The sequence below is a fragment of the Trachemys scripta genome, chromosome 1 (genome assembly GCF_013100865.1).
Source record: "Trachemys scripta elegans isolate TJP31775 chromosome 1, CAS_Tse_1.0, whole genome shotgun sequence".
Classification (NCBI taxonomy): Eukaryota; Metazoa; Chordata; order Testudines; family Emydidae; genus Trachemys; species Trachemys scripta.
In genome coordinates, this window is record NC_048298.1 from 314,113,913 (window position 1) to 314,134,460 (window position 20,548).

General features: G+C 38.4%; 1 protein-coding gene across 8 annotated transcripts in view; it reads right to left on the reverse strand.

Annotated features, from left to right (window-relative positions):
• The window catches only part of YAP1 (Yes1 associated transcriptional regulator), a 151,426-nt gene that overhangs the window by 60,282 nt on the left and 70,596 nt on the right, over positions 1–20,548 (reverse strand). For 4 of the 8 annotated variants that reach the window (XM_034758888.1, XM_034758889.1, XM_034758890.1 and 1 more), the window contains exon 4: positions 14,370–14,483. The exons of the other annotated variants lie outside the window; for them this stretch is intronic. In XM_034758888.1, the coding sequence (XP_034614779.1) occupies positions 14,370–14,483 (114 nt within the window). The remainder of the gene's footprint in view (positions 1–14,369; positions 14,484–20,548) is intronic. 8 annotated transcript variants of the gene reach the window in all.

A 20,548-nucleotide genomic window follows, 5' to 3' on the forward strand; every position in this document is an offset into this window, starting at 1 on the left:
AAAGTAGGCAAATATCTAGATGAGTTGAAGTACCCTCTGGAAGATGTCTCTGTACCTCTCATTGAGAACCACTGATCTACTTCATCCCAGAGCTGAGGCAGGACCACAGTTATACTTAGACCATCCCTAACAGATATTTTTGTCCTCTAACCTATTCTTTAAAACCTTAGAATCATAGAATATCATCTAGTCCAACCCCCTGCTCAAAGCAGGACCAATCCCCAACTAAATCAATGATGGGGACTCCACAACCTCCTTCAGTAATCTTTCCACTACTTCACCATCCTCATTATTGGAAAGGTTTCCCTGATATCTAACCTAAATCTCCCTTCCTGCAGACTGATTACTTCTTGTCTATCTTCAGTGGTGACGGAGAACTACTGATCAGTCCTCTTCACAGGGCTTTGGAGCGGAGCCCAGAGCAGCTCCGGAGCAGTGGAGCGGCAGGTTTTTGCCTGGAGCTGGAGCAGAGCCGGAGCACAGCTCCAAAGCCCTGTTTATAACAGCCCTTAACATATTTGAAGACTTATCAGGTCCCCCGCCCATAGTTTTCTTTTCTCAAGACTAAACATGCACAGTGTTTTTAAGCTTTCCTCGTAGGTCAGGTTCTCTAAACTTTTTGTTGCTCTCTTCTGGACATTCTCCAATTTGTCCCTATCTTTCCTAAAGTATGGTGCCCAGAACTGGATTAGAACTTCAGGTGAGGCCTGACCAGTGCAAAGTACAGCAGAACACAGTTATCTCCCATGTCTTATATATAGAGCCCCTTCGTTTTCAGTTTAAACCAATTTTTACCAAAAAAACCCCTGGGTTTTACAAAAAATATTAGTTTTTTTCCCCCCCAATTTTCACCCTACTACATAAAAATAACTTATTTATTAAGAAAATACACTGCATGAGATATATGCATTACATTAGTCTGTGTGTATATGCAAAGCTGCCTGTTGAAGTAAGGCTATGTATTAGTCTAGAAGATACAAACAGGCATACACGCAAGCTCTGAAAGACGTGCACATCTGAACGTAAGGAGGAACCTCGTGCCCACCAAATAAACATTTCATGCTATTACAAGATAACAGTTTAAAGATCTGACACACTAACATAGAAACAAAATGAAAATCTGTATAAAAATTTGTTTTAGAACACAAAGAAGTATTTGAAAATTTAAAAAAAATAAAATCAGGAAAAAAAGGATGAAGTTCAGTACATCTGCTGCAAATGGTGTGGCCCAATTGTTAAATGTAAATATTTATAGGCTAATAGTTCTAAGTTTACAACAGTAAACTGTTCATTCAAATGAAAAGTTTTATTTAGGGATTAGAGATGTATTGTTTTCGTAAATTCGGAGGTGACATGTTTTGAGTTCTGTTTTAGTGCAAGCCACATTGAATTCCATTAGTCAGAGCATTAATCTATTGAATACTTTCCCCCCGTCCTTATGTCCACCAAAATAAACCCTGATATTTACCCCCCAAAATTAAGTTTTTCCCAGAAATTTTCACCTATTTTTGTTGTTGTAGTAATAAATACCGATAAATTACTGGGAAAAGTTAAATAAAAATGAGGGCTGTCAAGCGAATAAAAAAATTAATCGCGACTGCTGTTAAATAATAATAGAATACCATTTATTTAAATATTTTAGATGTTCTCTACATTTTCAAATATATTTATTTTAATTACAATGCAGAATACAAAGTGTACAGTTGCTCACTTTATAGTTATTTTTGATTACAAGTATTTGCATGGTAAACCCCCCCCCCCCCCCCCAAAAGAAATAGTATTTTTCAATTCACCTAATACAAGTACTGTAGTGCAATCTCTATCATGAAAGTTGAACTTACAAATGTAGAATTATGTACAAAAAACTGCATTCACAAATAAAACCATGTAAAATGTCAGAGCCTACAAGTCCACTCAGTCCTACTTCTTGTTCAGCCAATCACTCAGACAAACAAGTTTGTTCACATTTGCAGGAGATAATGCTGCCCGCTTCTTGTTTACGTCACCTGAAAGTGAGAACAGGCACGTGCCAGATGCGCTAAAGATTCGCAAGTCCCTTCATGCTTCAGTCACCATTCCAGGGGACATGCGTCCATGCTGATGACGGGTTCTGCTTGATAACCACCCAAAGCAGTGAGGACCAACTCATGTTCATTTTCATTATTTGAGTCAGATGCCACCAGCAGAAGGTTGATTTTCTTTTTTGGTGTTTCAAGTTCTGTAGTTTCTGCGCCAGAGTGTCGCTCTTTTAAAACTTCTGAAAGCATGCTCCACACCTCGTCCCTCTCAGATTTTGGAAAGCACTTCAGATTCTTAAACCTTGGATCGAGTTCTGTAGCTATCTTCAGAAATCTCACATTGGTACCTTCTTTGCATTTTGTGAAATCTGCTGTGAAAGTGTTCTTAAAATGAATAACATGTGCTGGGTCATCAGCTGAGACTGCTATAACATGAAATATATGGTCGAATGTGGGTAAAACAGAGGAGGGTACATACATTTCTCCCCCAAAGAGTTCAGTCACAAATTTAATTCATACATTATATTTTTTTTAACAGGCGTCATCAGCATGGAAGCTTGGTCTCTGGAATGGTGTCTGAAGCATGAAGGGGCATACGAATGTTTAGCATATCTGGCACGTAAATACCTTGCAATGCCAGCTACAAAAGTACCATGCAAATGCCTGTTCTCACTTTCTGGTGACATTGTAAATAAGAGGGCAGCATTATCTCCTGCAAATATAAACAAACTTATTTGTCTTAGCAATTGGTTGAACAGGAAGTAGGACTGAGTGGACTTGCAGGCTCGGACGTTTTATATTGTTTTAGTTTTTAATGCAGTTATGTAACAAAAACAATCTACATTTGGAAGTTGCACTTTCACGACAAAGACTGCACTGCAGTACTTATTTGAGGTGAACTGAAAAATACTATTTCTTTTGTTTATCATTTTTACAGTGCAAATATTTGTAATAAAAAATAACATACCCTTTGATTTTAATTACAACACAGAATACAATATATATGAAAATGTAGAAAAACATCCAAAATATGTCATACATTTCATTTGGTATTCTATTGTTAAACAGTGCGATTAAAACTGCAGTTAATTGCGATTATCTTTTTTGAGTTAATCGTGCGAGTTAACTGCAATTATTTGACAGACTTAATAAAAATAAAAACTGAAAATGAAGGGGCCTAAATACAAGACACTTCTATTAGTACATCCCAGAATATTAGCCTTTTTCACAACTGCACCACACTGTTAGCTCATATTCAATTTGTAACCCACTATCAACTCTGATCCTTTTCTGCAGTACTAGCCCCAGGCCAGTTAATCCCTATTTTGTATTCATGCATTTGAGCTTTCCTTCTTAAGTGCAGTACAATAGAACCAATGAATTGACTGGTCAACCACACACCTCATTTGCAACCAGAAGTACGCAATCAGCAGTAGCAGAAACCAAAAAAAGCGCAAGTACTGTACAGTACTAAAAAAATAAAGGGAAAGTTTAAAAAAGATTTGACAAGGTAAGGAAACTGTTTCTGTATTTGCAAAAAGAACAGGAGTACTTGTGGCACCTTAGAGACTAACAAATTTATTAGATTCATTTAAATTAAGATGGTTAAAAGTTTTTATTCTGCATGGTAAAGTTTCAAAGCTGTATTAAGTCAATGTTTAGTTGTAAACGTTTGAAAGTTTTGTTTTGTTCTGTTCAGAATTCCGAACATTTCAGAGTTCCGAACCTCCATTCCTGAGGTGTTCATAACTCTGAGATTCTACTGTACTTTGCACTTGTCTTTTGTTTGTTCTTATCTTTCAAGGAAAACAAAATGGTTTATGAAAAACAATATTATGAACACTAAGTTAAAAAGAGCATAATGAAGTGCTTTCACTGTTAGCAACTCTGTTTTGCAGATTAATTTGAATATCCTGGAATTTGGGGGAAAACTGGATGAAGACTGATGCTTAAACCTATCTCTAGTTACATGGTCTCACAGTAGGCAATTTTAGAAGGTAAGTAATCACTGTACACATTCCTGTACTGAATATTTGGTTGAGACTAAGTTTTTCCTACTATGTCTATTCTTCTAATAACTTATCCATAACTATGACTTCAATACATTTACATCTGCCATTCTTATTTATGTTCAAGTGAGATTTGGTTTCTTTTAGTTCTTCTGTTACTAGGGCAATAGATATTTTGAGAATATGAAATGAATGTAGGCAGGTTTTTGAAATCTTAGTTTTCTTTAAACAAGGCTGCCATTGTTTGCAAACATCAATTAAGAACTGTCCCTTTTGTATCCTAAAACAGTATAACAGGATTTGTGGCCAACTTCCATGATTTTACAGTATCAATGACTGCCCTGTTACCCCTAATTAATTTATAACTAAAACTAGGAAAAAATGCTGTTGCAATTGGTTCACCGACTTCTCGATTTGTTTGTATGTGGCAGTCAACAGTAATCTTGTGGAGTATACTCACTCCACTACTTTAAATTTCACTCTTAAAAGAAGTTGCATTTTCTATAGCACAGGCAGGCAGAAACACTTCAAATACAAACACGATTGAGCAGCAAGAGCAAATGGCTATAATCTGTTCCTGAATGATGCGACATCTATGCAGTTCAAAATAAACTAAAGTTTCTTTGAACGCCTTTAGATACCCGAGTACTATTTAAAAACTGAATTTTCAGAACAATTTAAAATAGACATTTGTCCTTGTTTTATCGTTATAACTGAAAGGATCTGACATGCCTCCAAAGAATGCTGTTACTTCCAAGCAGCACATTTGTGTTAAAGGAGTGCTATTAGTAGGCGAATGCACCTCATAGACTTGAGAAAAATGACACTCATTAGATTAGATTGTCTTAGGACAAGTTCTACATACTAGTAGAAATGTAAGTTTAGATGATTCAGTGGGCCTGACTTTCAGCTGATGTAAATCAGTGTAGCTCTCAGTGTAAGATCTAGCAAAACAGATGTACCATAAGTAATTCTCAATATTAGATAAATGAGAATACCAAAATTTCTTACACATAGTAGTGTTAGTTGTCCTCATTGTCCTTTGTGCAGTCACACACTACACATCACTCACTTCCTATTTCACAAATTAGGCCAGAAGACAGGCTAGATGGCAGCTTCCAGTATCTTCATTTAATTAAAAATTAATTGAAAATTAAGGTGATTATACTTTTTAAAACAGTACAGACATTTCCCTTAATGACTAGGTAGTTATTTATAAATTAATGTACATCACTTATATACCAAGAGTCCAACAGTAACAGCTGGAATATGTGAAAATGCAAGAAATCTGAAGCTCATAGAAAAATCACTAAAAGCTTTATAATGTTTTAGGTAGCACTATTTTGTAAGAATCACGATATATAAGATAGCATTCCACAGCCTTGCTCTCAAAAACAGTACTGAACATGAATGAAGCTACTACAACTTTCTACCCTCCTGTTGTAGTTTGGATGTAAAAGTTATATATACAATTGAAGCAATACTAATAATCTCAGGGAGAGTCCTTCCCAATCCAAGGTCACTTGTCCTGTTCTAAAATGTGCAAAGCTGCTGTCTACACAAATTTTGTACTGATATAATTACTTCGGCTAGGGGTATGATTTTTTTAACCTAAATAGTTATACTGGTACACTCCCCAATGTGGATGCAGTTACAGCAGTAAAACAGTGTAGCTTATTCCCCTTCTCATAGAAGAATAGATATTCTGATATAAAGTACTTTTAGACACCTAACACTACAGCCACACTAAAGGCATACGGTTATACCAATGTGGCAGCTGTAGTGTCCCCCTCACCCCCATGCAGGGCCAAGTATGGCAGTGGAGGCACTTCCTGCTGTAGTCCACAAGTTTTGGTCACCTGCTTGAAGTGGGGTGGCCTGTGCCATAGGATTGGCATCAGTCTCTAAACAGTTAAGTAACAAAATAATAAGATCACAATTTATTTAATGGCACAGACAGCCAAACAAAACTCACATGCAAGCATTTAGTTAAAGCTCTTGGGGCAAGGCCCTGACCTCCTCTGTCCCAGTCTCACCTAGCACTGCCCCTCAGAAGCAGAAGCCAAGTCTTCTTAAGTGGCCTGGTATCTCCTTTTTGTTAAGTGTCTCCTTCTAGGCCTCTGGAGCACTACGGGTATGTCTACGCTACAGCTGCACAGCTATGGTGCTGCAGTTGTGTCACTGGAGTGCCATAGTGTTGATACTTTGTACATTGAGGGAAGGGGTTTTGCCATTGATGTAGTTAATCCACCTGCCAAAAACAGTAGCTAGGTCAACAGAAGAATTCTTCCATTGACCTACCCACGTGTCCATCGTGGTTAGGTTGACCTAACTATGGCACTCAGAGTGCAAAAATTTTCACAGCCAAGTGACATAGCTAAGTTGATCAAATTTTTAAGTGTAGCCTGGGCTTAAGTCTTGTTCGTAGCCATTCTGAATAGGTTTACCTTGTGCAGAGGTCTCAGGATGCTGAGGAATTCAACAGGGGGCAGACAAGCCCTGATAGACCAAGACACAATTCATATAGTTACAGTGGTGCAACTTGTGTGTGTAGACAAGGCCCTTAGTGAATCTGACACCTACTTTCTCTTTGCCAAACCTTGCATATCTATATTTACATATCTATATCTATCTATCTATATATATATATATATACACACACACACACACACACACACACACACTTCTCTCTTACCACATGAAAAGCTTATAAAATAATTGTCTAAACATGATATAATGGGGCAAATACCAGCCTAGACATCTATACTGGGAAAATGGGCCTCTTGGACTACTAGAATTCTTTGAGCATGCCAACAAAAAATAAACAGTGAAAAGAAACCCAGTAAAAATTTATTTGGATTTTAAAAGCATTTGGAAAATTTCTAACTAGAGGCTATAAGGAAACTAAGGAGTTGGGAGGTACAATTCTGCCAGACTGGAAACTGGTTTAAGGTTTGTATATATGAAAAAAATTGTGTCAGTTTAACTTCAAGTGCTATTTTAAACCAAAATTAGTTAAACTGGTCCAAAAGGCTGTAGGGACACTTATTTTGGCTTAAACCCAGGTTTACTTTGATTTAGTCTACTAAATATGAATATTCAAAGAGTCAGATTATTTCTATAGCAGTTTTATTAATATTTCTATAATAAAATATTCAAGATATTTTATTTTGTCTTGTCCTCAAAGTATCAGGCAAAAATGAAAAAACAAACAAACGGTTGGTGCTTCCTCAGGAACACAGATCAGGATATCAATTACCAGCAATGGATGCAACAATATCACTGGCTGAGGAATTTGATGTAGAATTCACTAATAGGGAACAGCATATTTTTATTAATATGTATACATTCTATATTGTGCATTTTGCACAACTATCTCAGATTTAATAGATTTAATGGTCGCTTCAAATAATCCTTTCCCTTTACACAGAAATAAACAGACCTTTAAAATGCACAAAAAATTTGAAACATTATTTTGCTTTTAATGGGGAAAAAAAAAGAGTACACATTTACTATTATTAGGAGATGCAGGAAAAGAAGATTGCTAACCAGTAACTTTTTGTTTCTCAGAATGTGTTACCTCTTCTGCAGGTCCAAAAAGATGTTACTTGCCCTAACACGAGACACCGATATAAGGAAAACAGTAACACTGTTAGAGGACACGCGCACACATTCATTGAGCAACATAATCAATCTTCTTTTCTGCATTCAAACTATGTAATCTGGCTTTGCCTGATAGATCATGAGGCTTTGGAAAAGACAGACAGCAAAAATAAAAACCTGAGACCACCGTAAGTTAAAGTTCTTAGATAAGTCACAATTCAACTTTGTTTTTATGAAACACTGTAAAGAAAGTTTGGCATACAGCATGCAGCTAAAACAATCCTGACTGATGTCCCTAGCCTCTGTTTGCCAGAAGCTGGGAATGGGCGACAGGGGATGGATCACTTGATGATTACCTATTCTGTTCATTCCCTCTGGGGCACCTGGCATTGGCCATTGTTGGAAGACAGGATATTGGGCTAGATGAACCTTTGGTCTGACCTCGGATGGCCATTTTGTTTTCCCTTCATCAAATGATGGAGACTCCCAAATGTTCAAAGTGGGCCTCCATAAACCCCCTGAGAACCAACTAGAAGTCCCATGAGCCAGGCTAGTGTTCCATCAAGTCCAATATCATATCTCTAACTCTACAGTAGTAGCTATTTTAGAAATACAAATGCTGAAGCGGGCAATTATGGGATAACCTGCCCCCAGAGAAAGTTTCCTTCTAACCCCCAGTAATTAGAGATTGGCTGATGCTTCAAAGCTTGAGTTTTTATATCATTCTAAAGCTTTTTTAAAATATTCATTAATTTAAATTTGGATCTTCTTGTTATTCATAAATATCTCATCTAAACCCTATCTGAATCCTAAGCTTTCTGTCTCATTGATATCCTCTGGCAATGAGTGTCACAAACTGATATTTCCTTTTATCAGTTTTGAATTTGCTCCCCTCAATGTTATTAAAAGATGGGGGGGGGGAGAATAGAAAACCTCAATCTAATTTCTGTATTCGTTATTTTGTAAGCTTTTAGCCCCTCTTATTAATTTCCTTACTAAGGTAAACTACTCCACTCTCTTCAATCCCTCTTCCATGTTCCTAATCATTGTGGCAGCATGCTTCTGAAACATCCCCTCCCCCAATCTTTCTTGGCAGGGGGTGACCAGAACTGAACACAGTATTCCAAGTGAGGGAATACCACTGAGGAATTTAATGGCATAGTGCTTTTCTGTACTATTCTCCATCCCATTCCTTATAGCCTACCCTATTCCTGCCAGCAGTGGCACTGTGTGTGCTGCACAGTGAGGGGCGCGGTTATTAGTCAGCATACTCACTCTACAGCAAGATGGCAAAGGCCAGCAGGAGCGGGGCACACACTACTATCACGCCAAGCCCAGGAGCAGCAGCAGAAGATCATCAGGGGCAACTGACCCAACCAGAGCCAGAGAGCGTCAGGTTGTTTTCTGAACTGACCTAACACATGTAGTCAGGTCCCATCGAGTTGGGGTCAGATTGTAGGGTTTTATTCTGGATGCCAACACAGACTCCCACATGAAACTGCCAAGTGGAAACCAACTGGAGTGAGGCAACAAGGGCGGAGACTGGTATCAGGACCTCTGAAACATAAGAGATCCAGGATACCTTAGACAGACCAAAAAGCTAATGGATGATTTCTGATGGAAAAAATGAAAAAACTAAGTTCAACACCTGTCATCGTCATGAACAGATTAGTATCATCAAAAAGCAAAGTATCTTTGCCTGTACTTTAGAAGACAGTCCTAACATCTACAGCTAAAAACATCTCCAAACTGCCACCATTGCCAGAGACCAGGTTCCAAAGTCAAAATTATAATATGAGGCTCTTAAAGAATAATACCATCACACCAACTTATCTTCTTTGATGGTGGACAAAACCTCAAACATTTTCCCTCCCAGGCGTCTATTCGACTCATGCAGAAAATTTAACCCATAAGATATAATTATAGTGGCTCATAAGAGCCTAACAGTTGGCTGGCCTTAAAGTTAAAGAAATCCAGAAATATGCTTTCTTCACAAATTGATCCATGTTCTTAGATTCCCTGCCCACAGGAGCACAAAAAAGATCTCTGAAAGGCCTAAATCCTTCTGAGGCCACAAATATTGTGAGGAGACCAGGGAAGGATGCTTAAAAAGTAGTTTAAAGCCCTCCTTGGGTATCTGGTACAAAAGGTGTTTCCTGGAAACTGGTAGCACTGCAGCTGGACGAGTCCATAGCTCCTTCATTGGCTTTACAAACCCTAAATGTATTGGAAAAGCAGTTCTGCCCCACTCAGTCAACTCCAACACACTTATGTGATTTGCTTTCCACCTAGATGAGATGAATATCAGAAAACCAAACTATCCCAACCTCCCAGATCCTACATTTTTCTCATTTCTCCCAGAGGAGAATCATCCAAGGACAATGGTGAAGACTGAGAAACTTGTTCTTAACAGTCATCCCCTTAGTAATGCAGAATCTGGGGACCTTCCATGGTGAGAGAAAAAGCTCCTCCAGTGGTCTAGAACACTTGGAAAAAGCGATTTATACCTATTGTCTGCCTGATCCTGTATCTCTTTTGCTGAAATAGCCTCTGGAAAAAGTATATGAAACAAGAGGAGCTGGAGTTCAAATTGCCAAAATCCAAGGCAAAGCCTATAACTGCCTAGCAGCAGACAGATAGGTAGGATGGCCAGACCAAGGAGTATAATTATCAGAAAATCTATACCCTTCAGATACAGTCATACTCTTCTCATAAACTCCTCCCATTTTCCTCAAAATAGAGGTCTTGGAACTTAAATCCAAGGTATCAGCTATTCTTTCAGAAAGATGCTTCTGCAGGAGACACTAATGGAGGACTCATGACTGAAGACTGACCCTACAAGTTCCACTGTGCATATGCAGAGGCCCCACAGAAGGGTATGTGCAGTGAAACTGTTCCAAGTGCCTTACTAGTGCAAAGGATCCTACTGTTCCAGGTCTGAGGAAGGCCTAATTCCTTTGGTCATGCATAATCTGAAATGACTGCTTGTGGTGGGGCATGACAAGACCCTTCCCTCCATAGCTGTGGACACCAGCTTTGAGGACTAAGACCCAAGTCCAGACAACAGCATTTTGTCACAGTGATGGATTCGAAGACCTCAAATCCAACACTTAAAAGACCTTATACCAGAGTCTCAGATACTCCAGTGTCATATCCAAGGTTCTTCTCTTGGATTTGGAGCCTTTAGATTTCAGAACTGACCCACTCAGACCTGGGATATTGTTTCAAGGTAATTTCTCTTCAATCCATTTGCCTTTGCAGACTGCTCTCAAACTGTGCTTCTTTCCAGGCTGGCATGAGGCATGAACACAGTGCAAGTCTCAAAGCCGCAGCATGAATACCCCTTGCCCAAACACTTTGGACAGTAGGACTTTTTGTTTGAGATGGGTTTTCAAGCCTATCCTCCACTCCTGCTCAGCTGTGCCAGAAACCAAGTAGCAAGGCAAGTTGGACAAGATCCCTATGAACTCTTGAATAAAAGCAGTAACTGAAAACACCACCAACAAAACCGCACCTTATTTAACTATTAACAAAACTTCAAACTGATGAGGACAAAGCAAAATAGGGAAATGGGGATCAACTTCCTGAGCACAGTAGCTGGTAGAAGAGAGGGATTCAGCAACAGCTAGCGTCTTTCATGCCATCTTTTCCACAACACTGAAACTGAGGGGCAGACCTGCACATACTACCTAATGTGTTCCGCAGCTCATGCGGTGAGGGATCTGCAGAGGCAACATCAAGAAAGTGAACTGAAAGCCTCTTTACTGTTGTTACTTAAAAAAACAAACAAACAAACAAACAAACAAACAAACAAAAAACAGTGACATCAATAGAAAATTGTCATTACAGTGAAATTTCCCCTTATGTTTAGGGATCTGAATTTATCTAGAGTAGCTTGTTTCAGTGTTAATATTCAACAATGAATGGAAACCAAGCCCTTAATGAAAAGAATTAGGCTACAAAAGGGCATGACAGTCCTCAGAAATAAACACGATTTTCAACTCCTACTAATCACTGAAAGGTAAGCTTTTGAATCAATCAAATTTGATCAATCAAATCAGCACACATTTACTAAAGATCTGCACATGACAAAGTAAAATAAACATCAGGCACAGTAAGTTACCTCTGTCAAAAAACTATGAGCTGAAGAAGAGCTCTGTGTAAGCTCAAAAGCTTGTCTCTCTCACCAATTGAAGTTGGTCCAATAAAAGATATTACCTCACCTACCTTGACTCTCTAACAAAACTACAGTACGTCCACTGCTGGAGTGGCCTGGAGGAGGTCGTATCGGAAAAGGGAACAAGAATAAGATTTTATACTTTCTTGGCACAGATGATAAAAATGTAAACCGCAATAGAATGTGAAGTTGTACACATTTCAAGGAAAACTCCTTTAAGCTCAACAGCAGCTAGCAGCCTGTCTCTATTTGCCGTCACTCTAGATCAGAGGAGCTCACATGGGTTTTTGGTTGCCCCCCCCCCCTTTTCTGCCCCCTTCAGTTACACTTGAGCTCTTTGACTGAAAAGGTCTGGAACAGATTAAAAGTCCAACCACAAAATAAAAAGCCTTGGCACGTACTCAATCCTGTCTGGGATACACATACACAGTGGGCCCAAAAAGGGAAACTATGCAGTAAGAAACCCTTATGCAATCTTTTGGACATTTCTGTCCTTTTTCAGTTTAACTGCCACAGCAGTAACATTTTATGGAACTTCAGTATGCTCAAGACAAGTAGTTCCATCCTTCTATTGAGACAGTACTATTTACGGGAGTTGAAATTAGTTCTTAAAAATTAAATGCATCTTACCTAAAAACATTTTCTTTTTTTTTTTTTAATTCTAGCTGGCTGATCCAGGCTCTTATAATTCAAAACTGTAAAGCAATACATGGAAGAAGAGCAAAATACATTTCCTGTGTGATTACTTAAGTAAACATAATTGGCATCCCTCTTTTCATTGTAAAAGGCAACACTATTTTTCTAAATGACTTTACTTCCTGTTTCAACCACAGATTACTATTCATATATTAAGTAGATTCTGAAGTTCAAATGACTAAAACTGCTTTTGCAACACACAAATGGGACTACAACTCAGAAGGCTAGTATTAAGGGCAATATCGATAGATCTGTCGAAGATGACAGCCTCCCATATATGCCCCACCTTTGATTCAGGTTGCACAGTGGTTCAACCTGTTTACAAACTAGTCAGCAGTTTATAAACAAATTGTGATAATTCTATGGTTTTCATAAGAACAGACATTTAAACATTTACGACTACAAAGTTAAAAAAAAAAAGCTGAAATTTCTAGCAGCCATTTTAAAATAAAAGTGAAGTGCTGAGTTTGAGTTTTCCACTATAGTGTTTATATGGCATTCATGGAGTTAATGACTCTCCCAAAAGGGGCCCACATTTGTTGTTAGGTCAACCCCTGTAAAGCTTCAAAGGCTTTGTATCCTCTCAGCCTGACCTACTCAGTGATCTGCACACTGTTTTCATTTAGTTGCACTGAGTCCAAGACTAAAGCTTGAAAACCACAATGATCTGCTCTCTTTTTTATACAGGTTTTTCCATAGCTCTGAAAAAATACCTCACAAATCCACCCAAAGGAGCTGAAAATAGTGAATTATCTGGATAAGAAATCAAGGAAAAGCTAATGTACCTATTAAAACTGGCAGACTTTTGTAAAGTATCATGACTTCGTACCGAAACAAAAACAAAATACCTGCAGTACCTGAATGCTAAAACATGACTTGAGAAAATTATTAAAATTCTGTACAGCTCAATGACCGTTTGTATGATGCAGCTAAACAATATCTGTGATTTCCACAATCCACTGTACTCTAGCTATATTCCATTATTGCAGTGGTTTTCAACTGAGGTACATGAGCGCTCATCGGGGGGTACATGAGAAAAATTCTGTAATGCAGACAACCCATTGTGTTATCCCTTACATCCCTCCCCCCCTCCGCCCCCCACCATTTTCATAGGTATATTATGACCCTATCTCAGATGGAGGTATGCAGTAGACTACATTATTTGGAAAGTGGTTCGCAGCTTCCAGGTTGAAAAGTTTGTAACATTCTCTTATTGTTTGCCTGAAAATTAACATTACCAAAAAAAAGTGAAAGATTAGTTCCTCTAATTTAAAAAGATTTTAATAATTCTATTTTTACTCAAATAGTAACCAATGAGTATTTTCCATGCCTCAAATAAGAGATTTTGATACAAGCAACACTATCATATATTTCTCTCAATACGGTTTAAAAATGGACAGCTTTCTCATGACCATCACTGTAGCAAGCTGGAATTATAAGCTGGTGTGTGATTCAAATGGATTTTGACAGCATGATGATTATTATTAATGAGCTCGTTAGGATATAAAGGAAAGTAAATATTTCTTTTGGAAGCATCATTTTAGCTGGTAAAAGATTTGCATTGTGGGAGAACAGAGAGCCTGGATCAAATGCTTTATTCTGACAAAGTAATTCCTGGATGCCACAAAAGTTGGTAGCCCTATGAAGCAACTCCTGACCCCTGACATCAAAGATTTCGATGACAGAGAGAGAATATGAATTTATACTTATTTTTTAAAGGATGTAATTAGGGTGTATGTGATTCAAATCAAAGTATTTTAATCTTACTGCTAAAAATATTCCGAAGTGTGCCTGCAAAATGAAAATGTCTAAAGTGACTGAAACTAAAGTGAATAAAAAAAATTCTTAAGTGAGATGAACTTTTACCAAAGCGTGGGTCAAGCCTTGGGTCTAGCCAAGATGTGGTCTTGTTCTTATGGTTTATGTAGTAAATTTCTCCATCCTGGGTCATGGCTTGTTCCCATCCATCGGGGAGTGGGCCTGCAATATAGAAGGAAGGAATTCATAGTAGGCTCTTGTTTGCTCCAGCTCAAAAATAGCTCTAAATAAAAAAAAAATAAAAAAAAAAAATCCCAACATTTTACATGTAAAACAGTACATGAAACAAATAGTTTCAAGCTCATGTCTAACAGTCCTGGGAGGAGGACAGAGAAGGGGGGATGAAGAAATCATACAAATCAGATTTTTAATAAAATGGCATAAATGCTTTATAATCGCGAGTTTGATTTTATAACTTGTGTGTCTTTTAATATGTTTTGGCACTTATTCCTTTGCTAGGGTCCATTCGGGGTAAAGGAATTTTAAAATAGAAAACCAGCAATAAGTCAAGCCTGCCAGAATGAAACCAGTATGAGCACCTGACATTGTATCAGGATAGGAAGTAATTCTCCCCCTCTAATGGTGAAAGTTCGTCTGGTAAGTAAGGCTCAGCAGTAGCATGAAACTGACAGGATTCTTCTGAAGTTTTATTTTGCTGCTCCTCCAACATAAGCAGCAGAGCAAAATTTACCGGAATCATCCCCCACCACTGCGAAAGTGCTATAGGCTGCAGCAGATGCAAGGCATGATACTGCAGGGAAGGAGGGAGAGAAAAAGTGATGAGAAACTGGAAGAAGAGCAAATAAATAAGAAGAAACACAAATGCACAGAAGCTGAAGGAGACAGGAAGGGTCATACTATGCCCCACTCCCAGCAACTAGGCCTGTGCATGTTATCTCAAAATCTCCCCGAAGGAGACTCCAAGGGCTATGCCTAAATGAGGAAACATGAGGGTCTTCTCCGGCCCTTCGGCTACCAAATGACATGCAAGATATGGATTGGAGAGTTGCCACTAGAACACTGCTCATGAACACTACTCATTCTCACCTGTAGTTTATCATGTCGTTGTCCCCGTCCTCCCCACCAATCATTCATCTGTATTTTCTTTAGTTAGACTGTAAGCTCTTTGAGGTGGGACTGAATTGTCTTCTGCCTTTGTAAACTACATGCCACATGTTGGGACATAAATTTATTTAACTTAGGGTGGGACTTTTTGGCAGTGTATAAGTGATTTAGATACTTGAAACACCATCCTTATTTCTTTGGATTTAAACAATAAAAAGGGGTGCCTATACAAGGTTCTTGGTGCCTCTGCCACAAATTTCAAGAAGAAAGATAAAATTAAACAGAACTTCCTCCAACAGCCATCAGGACTCAGGCTCTTCTCCCCCTCCTCTTCAATCTAACATGCAACAAAATGCCAATAAAAACAATCTACAAAGGTTGGCTGGTAAGTGTTTGGCTAAGTTTTTAGAAGTCCTATATAGTACAGAACTGACTGGTATGTACACACAATCACTCTAAACTTACAATGCAGGTAGGTGAAATGATACAAAAAAACTAGTATTTATTTTATCAGTTTAACATTGGAATAACCCTTCCTCATCATTTTCTTTTAGACTCCTGTTACTGTTGAAAGTTACAGTTGTGGGATTTTTGCTTAATCTTAAGAGAACTTTTCTTGAGAATTTTTAAAGAATAAATTAATATGTATTTGCACTCAGAGGCCTCAATCAGGATCAGGCCTGCATTGTGCTAGGCGCAGTTCAAATATTTAGGAATAGTCCCTGACCCAAGCAGCTTCCATTTAAACTGTGTTTCTGCTTAAAATTCCTCCATTCTGGTGCCAACTGGCTGCTCTGCACCTCCTTCTCTGTAGAATCCTGCATGGATATCTGCAGATATGCAGATTTTCAGGATTTAGATATCAAATTTGTATCTGCATCCATCTGCGATCCACAAACACGGTGCACAGATATAAAGAGGATATCCGCCGGTTTACAGATATGAAAATACCCATGTCAACCGTTCATGGGATTTGTGCCCCAGAATTCTGAAGCCCAAGGAATTAACCTGTCTGCTAGGGTCAGATCACATAAGAAGTCTATAGCAGTAGAGAGAACTAGAAACAGGTCTCGAGTCCCAGACTGAGACCATCACCACTAGACCAACCTTGCTCTCTCCACATCTAAGACCATAAGACCTTAAGTATGGCCATACTGGGTCAGACCAAAGGTCCATCTAGCCCAGTATCCTGTCCTTTGATAGTGGCCAATGCCAGGTGCCCCAAAGGGAATGAACAGAACAGGTAATCATCAAGTGATCCATCCCCTGTCTCCCATTCCCAGCTTCTGGCAAACAGGCTACAGACACCATCCCTGCCCATCCTGGCTAATAGCCGCTGATGTACCCATCCTCCATGAATTTATCTAGTTCTTTTTTGAACTCTGTTATAGTCTTGGTCTTCACAACATTCTCTGGCAAAGAGTTCCACAGGTTGACTGTGCGTTGTGTGAAGAAATACTTCCTTTTGTTGGTTTTAAACCTGCTGCCTATTTATTTCATTTGGTGACCCCATGTTCTTGTGTTGTGAGAAGTAGTAAATACATGGTATTTCAAAGCATTTTTTTTTTAAAATTCTGTCCCTACCCTGAATAACTGAGGCTATAAAGTAAGGAAACACAGAACATGTAGTTGCCAGACAAAAGAAGGGACAGGAAAAAAAGAGGACAGAAGGTATATCAAACAAGTTTCAATAATGTATAGTGAACAAATCTTACAATGTCTAATTTTTAAAGAGAGAAGGAGATAGGGCAGGAAAGGAACAAGACATTTCTTCTAAGTGTGATACATACAGCAAGCAGAGGTGTATATATATATATATATATATATATATATATATATATATACACACACACACACACACTTACATCTGCCAACTTGATAACAATTAAGAAATTAAGACCAAACAGTCCATAAATCAACAAACTGTCAAACTAAAGCAACAGCTAAACTCTAGTAGTAAAAGTCAGCTAATCCAGATAGTGGTATTATAAAACACCTTGAAGGTTTATTTTTAAATAAAAATTTCTGAGCAATTCACAAGGGTGACAGTGAAATAGCTTCTCTTTATAACTATCTATAACCATCAGCCAGCCAACTATGTGATCCTATCAACCAAGAACTTTTAGGTGCTTTGTGATCCACCAAGACATCCAACACTACATGGGAAGCAGAGTCTAAAAAGATGCACATGGAATAACTTTGTACATCCTTCACATTTATTGTTACATGAGAAAAAACAAAACACATTGCAGGAACCTTTCTTCCCTCATCCCCACTACTTTTCAAATCTCAATTTTTTATCATGAGACTCTCACCAGAGTCATAAACCTGCCATGGCTAAATTTCATGAAAAGTTCCCAAAATGAGAGGCACACCTCTAAATAAATGTAGCCCAGTGTAAGAGATCATCATACACACTTTCTTCTTAAGTTTCCTGATAAGCACATATAATATTCAGTGTTTACAAAAGCAGTGTACACAATATCATGAACTGTATGGAGAAAAGGTTAAATTTGAAACTAAAAATGAGCAGGAATCCTCAAGATAAGGCAGTTGAAATTTACACTTTCCACAGGGCCCTGGTTCATTTTCTGCTATATTACCCACAAGGAGCTATAAACTGTATATTTGCTTCTGTCCGCCTCTCTCACATGGCCATTTTCTTGCTAAATTCTGACCTAATTTAACAGTCACTTAAAATGTAGCGTTAAGTTCTGAGGATTTCTACCAAATACCACTAAAGAAAATTAATTCCTTGGGGGAGAGGAGGAATAGAAGGCAAAAGGAAGGGAGATGACACACTGATGGAATTGATGGACAGCATTCAAATAAAAATCTATTGCCATGTTACACTTGTAACATCTCTACATGCTGGCTGAAGAGAGCAAATTGAGCAGCCTGATGGATAAAATTAATGATTCAAAGGATACAATTGCGTTACTTGTACACTTCCTTTGTGCAAAATCTTCCACACCAGTTCTATCAACTGTAATAGCATAGGAAACAGACATGGATATTTTTATTTTGAAATTTATATCTGTATCTCACTAAGATACCTGAGCACCTTATATCATTTTAATAAGAGACTAGCCAAAGTTATGCAGCTTTTCCTGTAGAACAGTGGTTCTCAACCAGGGGTCCAGAGCCCCCCTGGGGGGCCATGAGCAGGTTTCAGGGGGCCACCAAGCAGGGCCAGCATTAGACTTGCTGGGGCCCAGGGTAGAAAGCCAAAGCCCCACTGCATGGGGCTGAAGCCCAGGGCCCTGAGCCCTGCCACCTGGGGCTGGGGCTGAAGCTGAAGCCTGAGCAATGTAGCTTTGCAGGGGTCCCTGTAGTATGGGGCCCCAGGCAATTGCCCGGTGGCTATCCCTTAATGCCAGATCTGGCTTTTATATGTAGAAAACCAGTTGTTATAGCATAGGTGGGCTGTGGAGTTTTTATAGCGTGCTGGAGGGATGGGGAGCTTCAGAAAGAAAAAAGGTTGAAAACATCTGCTGTAGAACTCTCAATCAGTATGGCTCTCAGTAGTACAGCAGAGAAGTCCAAAAACAAATATAAAGACCAATCTCTACTAGTAAATAGACCACATACAAAAACAAGTTGTTTCTTCCCATTGTTGATGAGGTGGGGAATTTTCAATTACTTCATTTAGTCCAATTTGACACAGGAAGATTAAATAGATTATTTTGTCTATAATACTGCAACATCCCTTCCCACCGGTATGGTTCAAGAAATTTAGTCAGGTTACATGGAGCAAGCTCAAACCAGGAAGAGTGCAGCCATCTGTCTAACCATTTTTTAAAGGATACTGAGATCTCTGGAACAAGAAGCATTAGATCACATTTCACTGCCAGTAACAATATTCATGCCAGCAAATCCCAACTTTTGGCATCAAGGCATCAATAAACTTTACTTGCCACCCTTACAAACCAACTCCTGAGGATAACTATTCAAAATTAGGAAATTTACGAAAACTTTTAAGATCATTACTACTAATAATAGTAAATATTTATATTATGGTAGCAACCAAAAAGCTTGAGGTCCCATTGTCCTGTGTGCTGCACTAACACAGAAAAACAATCCTTGCCCCTCCCAAAGGAAGACACTTAACAGTTGCCCATTTCATCCTTTCACTTCCCGCACTCTTTAGACAGACATTTAAGAAAGCATTAATTATCAAATTCAGCAACAAAGTAATAGAACCATGTATATGTGGCAAAATATGAAAGCTTTAGTAAAAAAAAAAAATCAATTATTTTAAAACCTTAGGTACATTAAATCAAACTGGGTTGTCAGCAGTAGAATCAATTTACAATGAATGCAGTCCTAGAATTCAATTCTCTCACAATGTACTTTTGTTAAACACAAGCAAATTTTGGAACTATCAACTCTCCAAGTGAATTAAAAGGGTTAAATAAAAAAATTATGTCAGCTGAAGCGTTTACTTGGCATCCCATTTTCTAAGCTCAATAGTTAGACCAGACAAAAATATGACAAAGAACCCTGTGTTAATTTTTACATAGTTTCTTTACAGAGCTGATCAAAATCAGATTTTGAGGGCAGAATTTACTAGATTGATCTACAAGCAGAAAACCTATTTTTAAAAAAACAGACTAAGTCATTAACATTCATGGACTTGCATTAAACAAGATTATTTTCCCAGAAGTATTAGACACCACAACTCACATATCTATTTTAGTTTCCCTCTACGGTGTCCACAGCAAGATTGACTTACTAAGGCCCCTGGCTAACTTCCTTTGGTCACTAATCTGCATTTTGCTCGTTTGACTTTGAATTTTAGCAGTTCTTCTTGAGAAGTGTCTGAGTGTGTTTACGGACTGCCTACATTACAGAGACTTGATAGATTGCCCCCTGCCCCCTTCAATAAATATTGAGTTAAAAAACAATTTTTGCTAACGCTCATCATGGTGGGGGTGGGGGTAAGAGAGAGAAAGGTCAATTTTAAAGTATATGCTAAGTTTGCATTGTGTGCCACTTCACTAAGTATCGACATCATTTTCTTCCTCTCAATCTCTGCAATAAGGTGAGATGAAAGTCTTAAAAGACACCTTAGAATACAGAACAGCACAGTTCGGCAGTGAAAATTTAGTTCTCTGGTATAAACAGAGAGATAAATAAATCAGGGTTGCGACAGTGGGAAT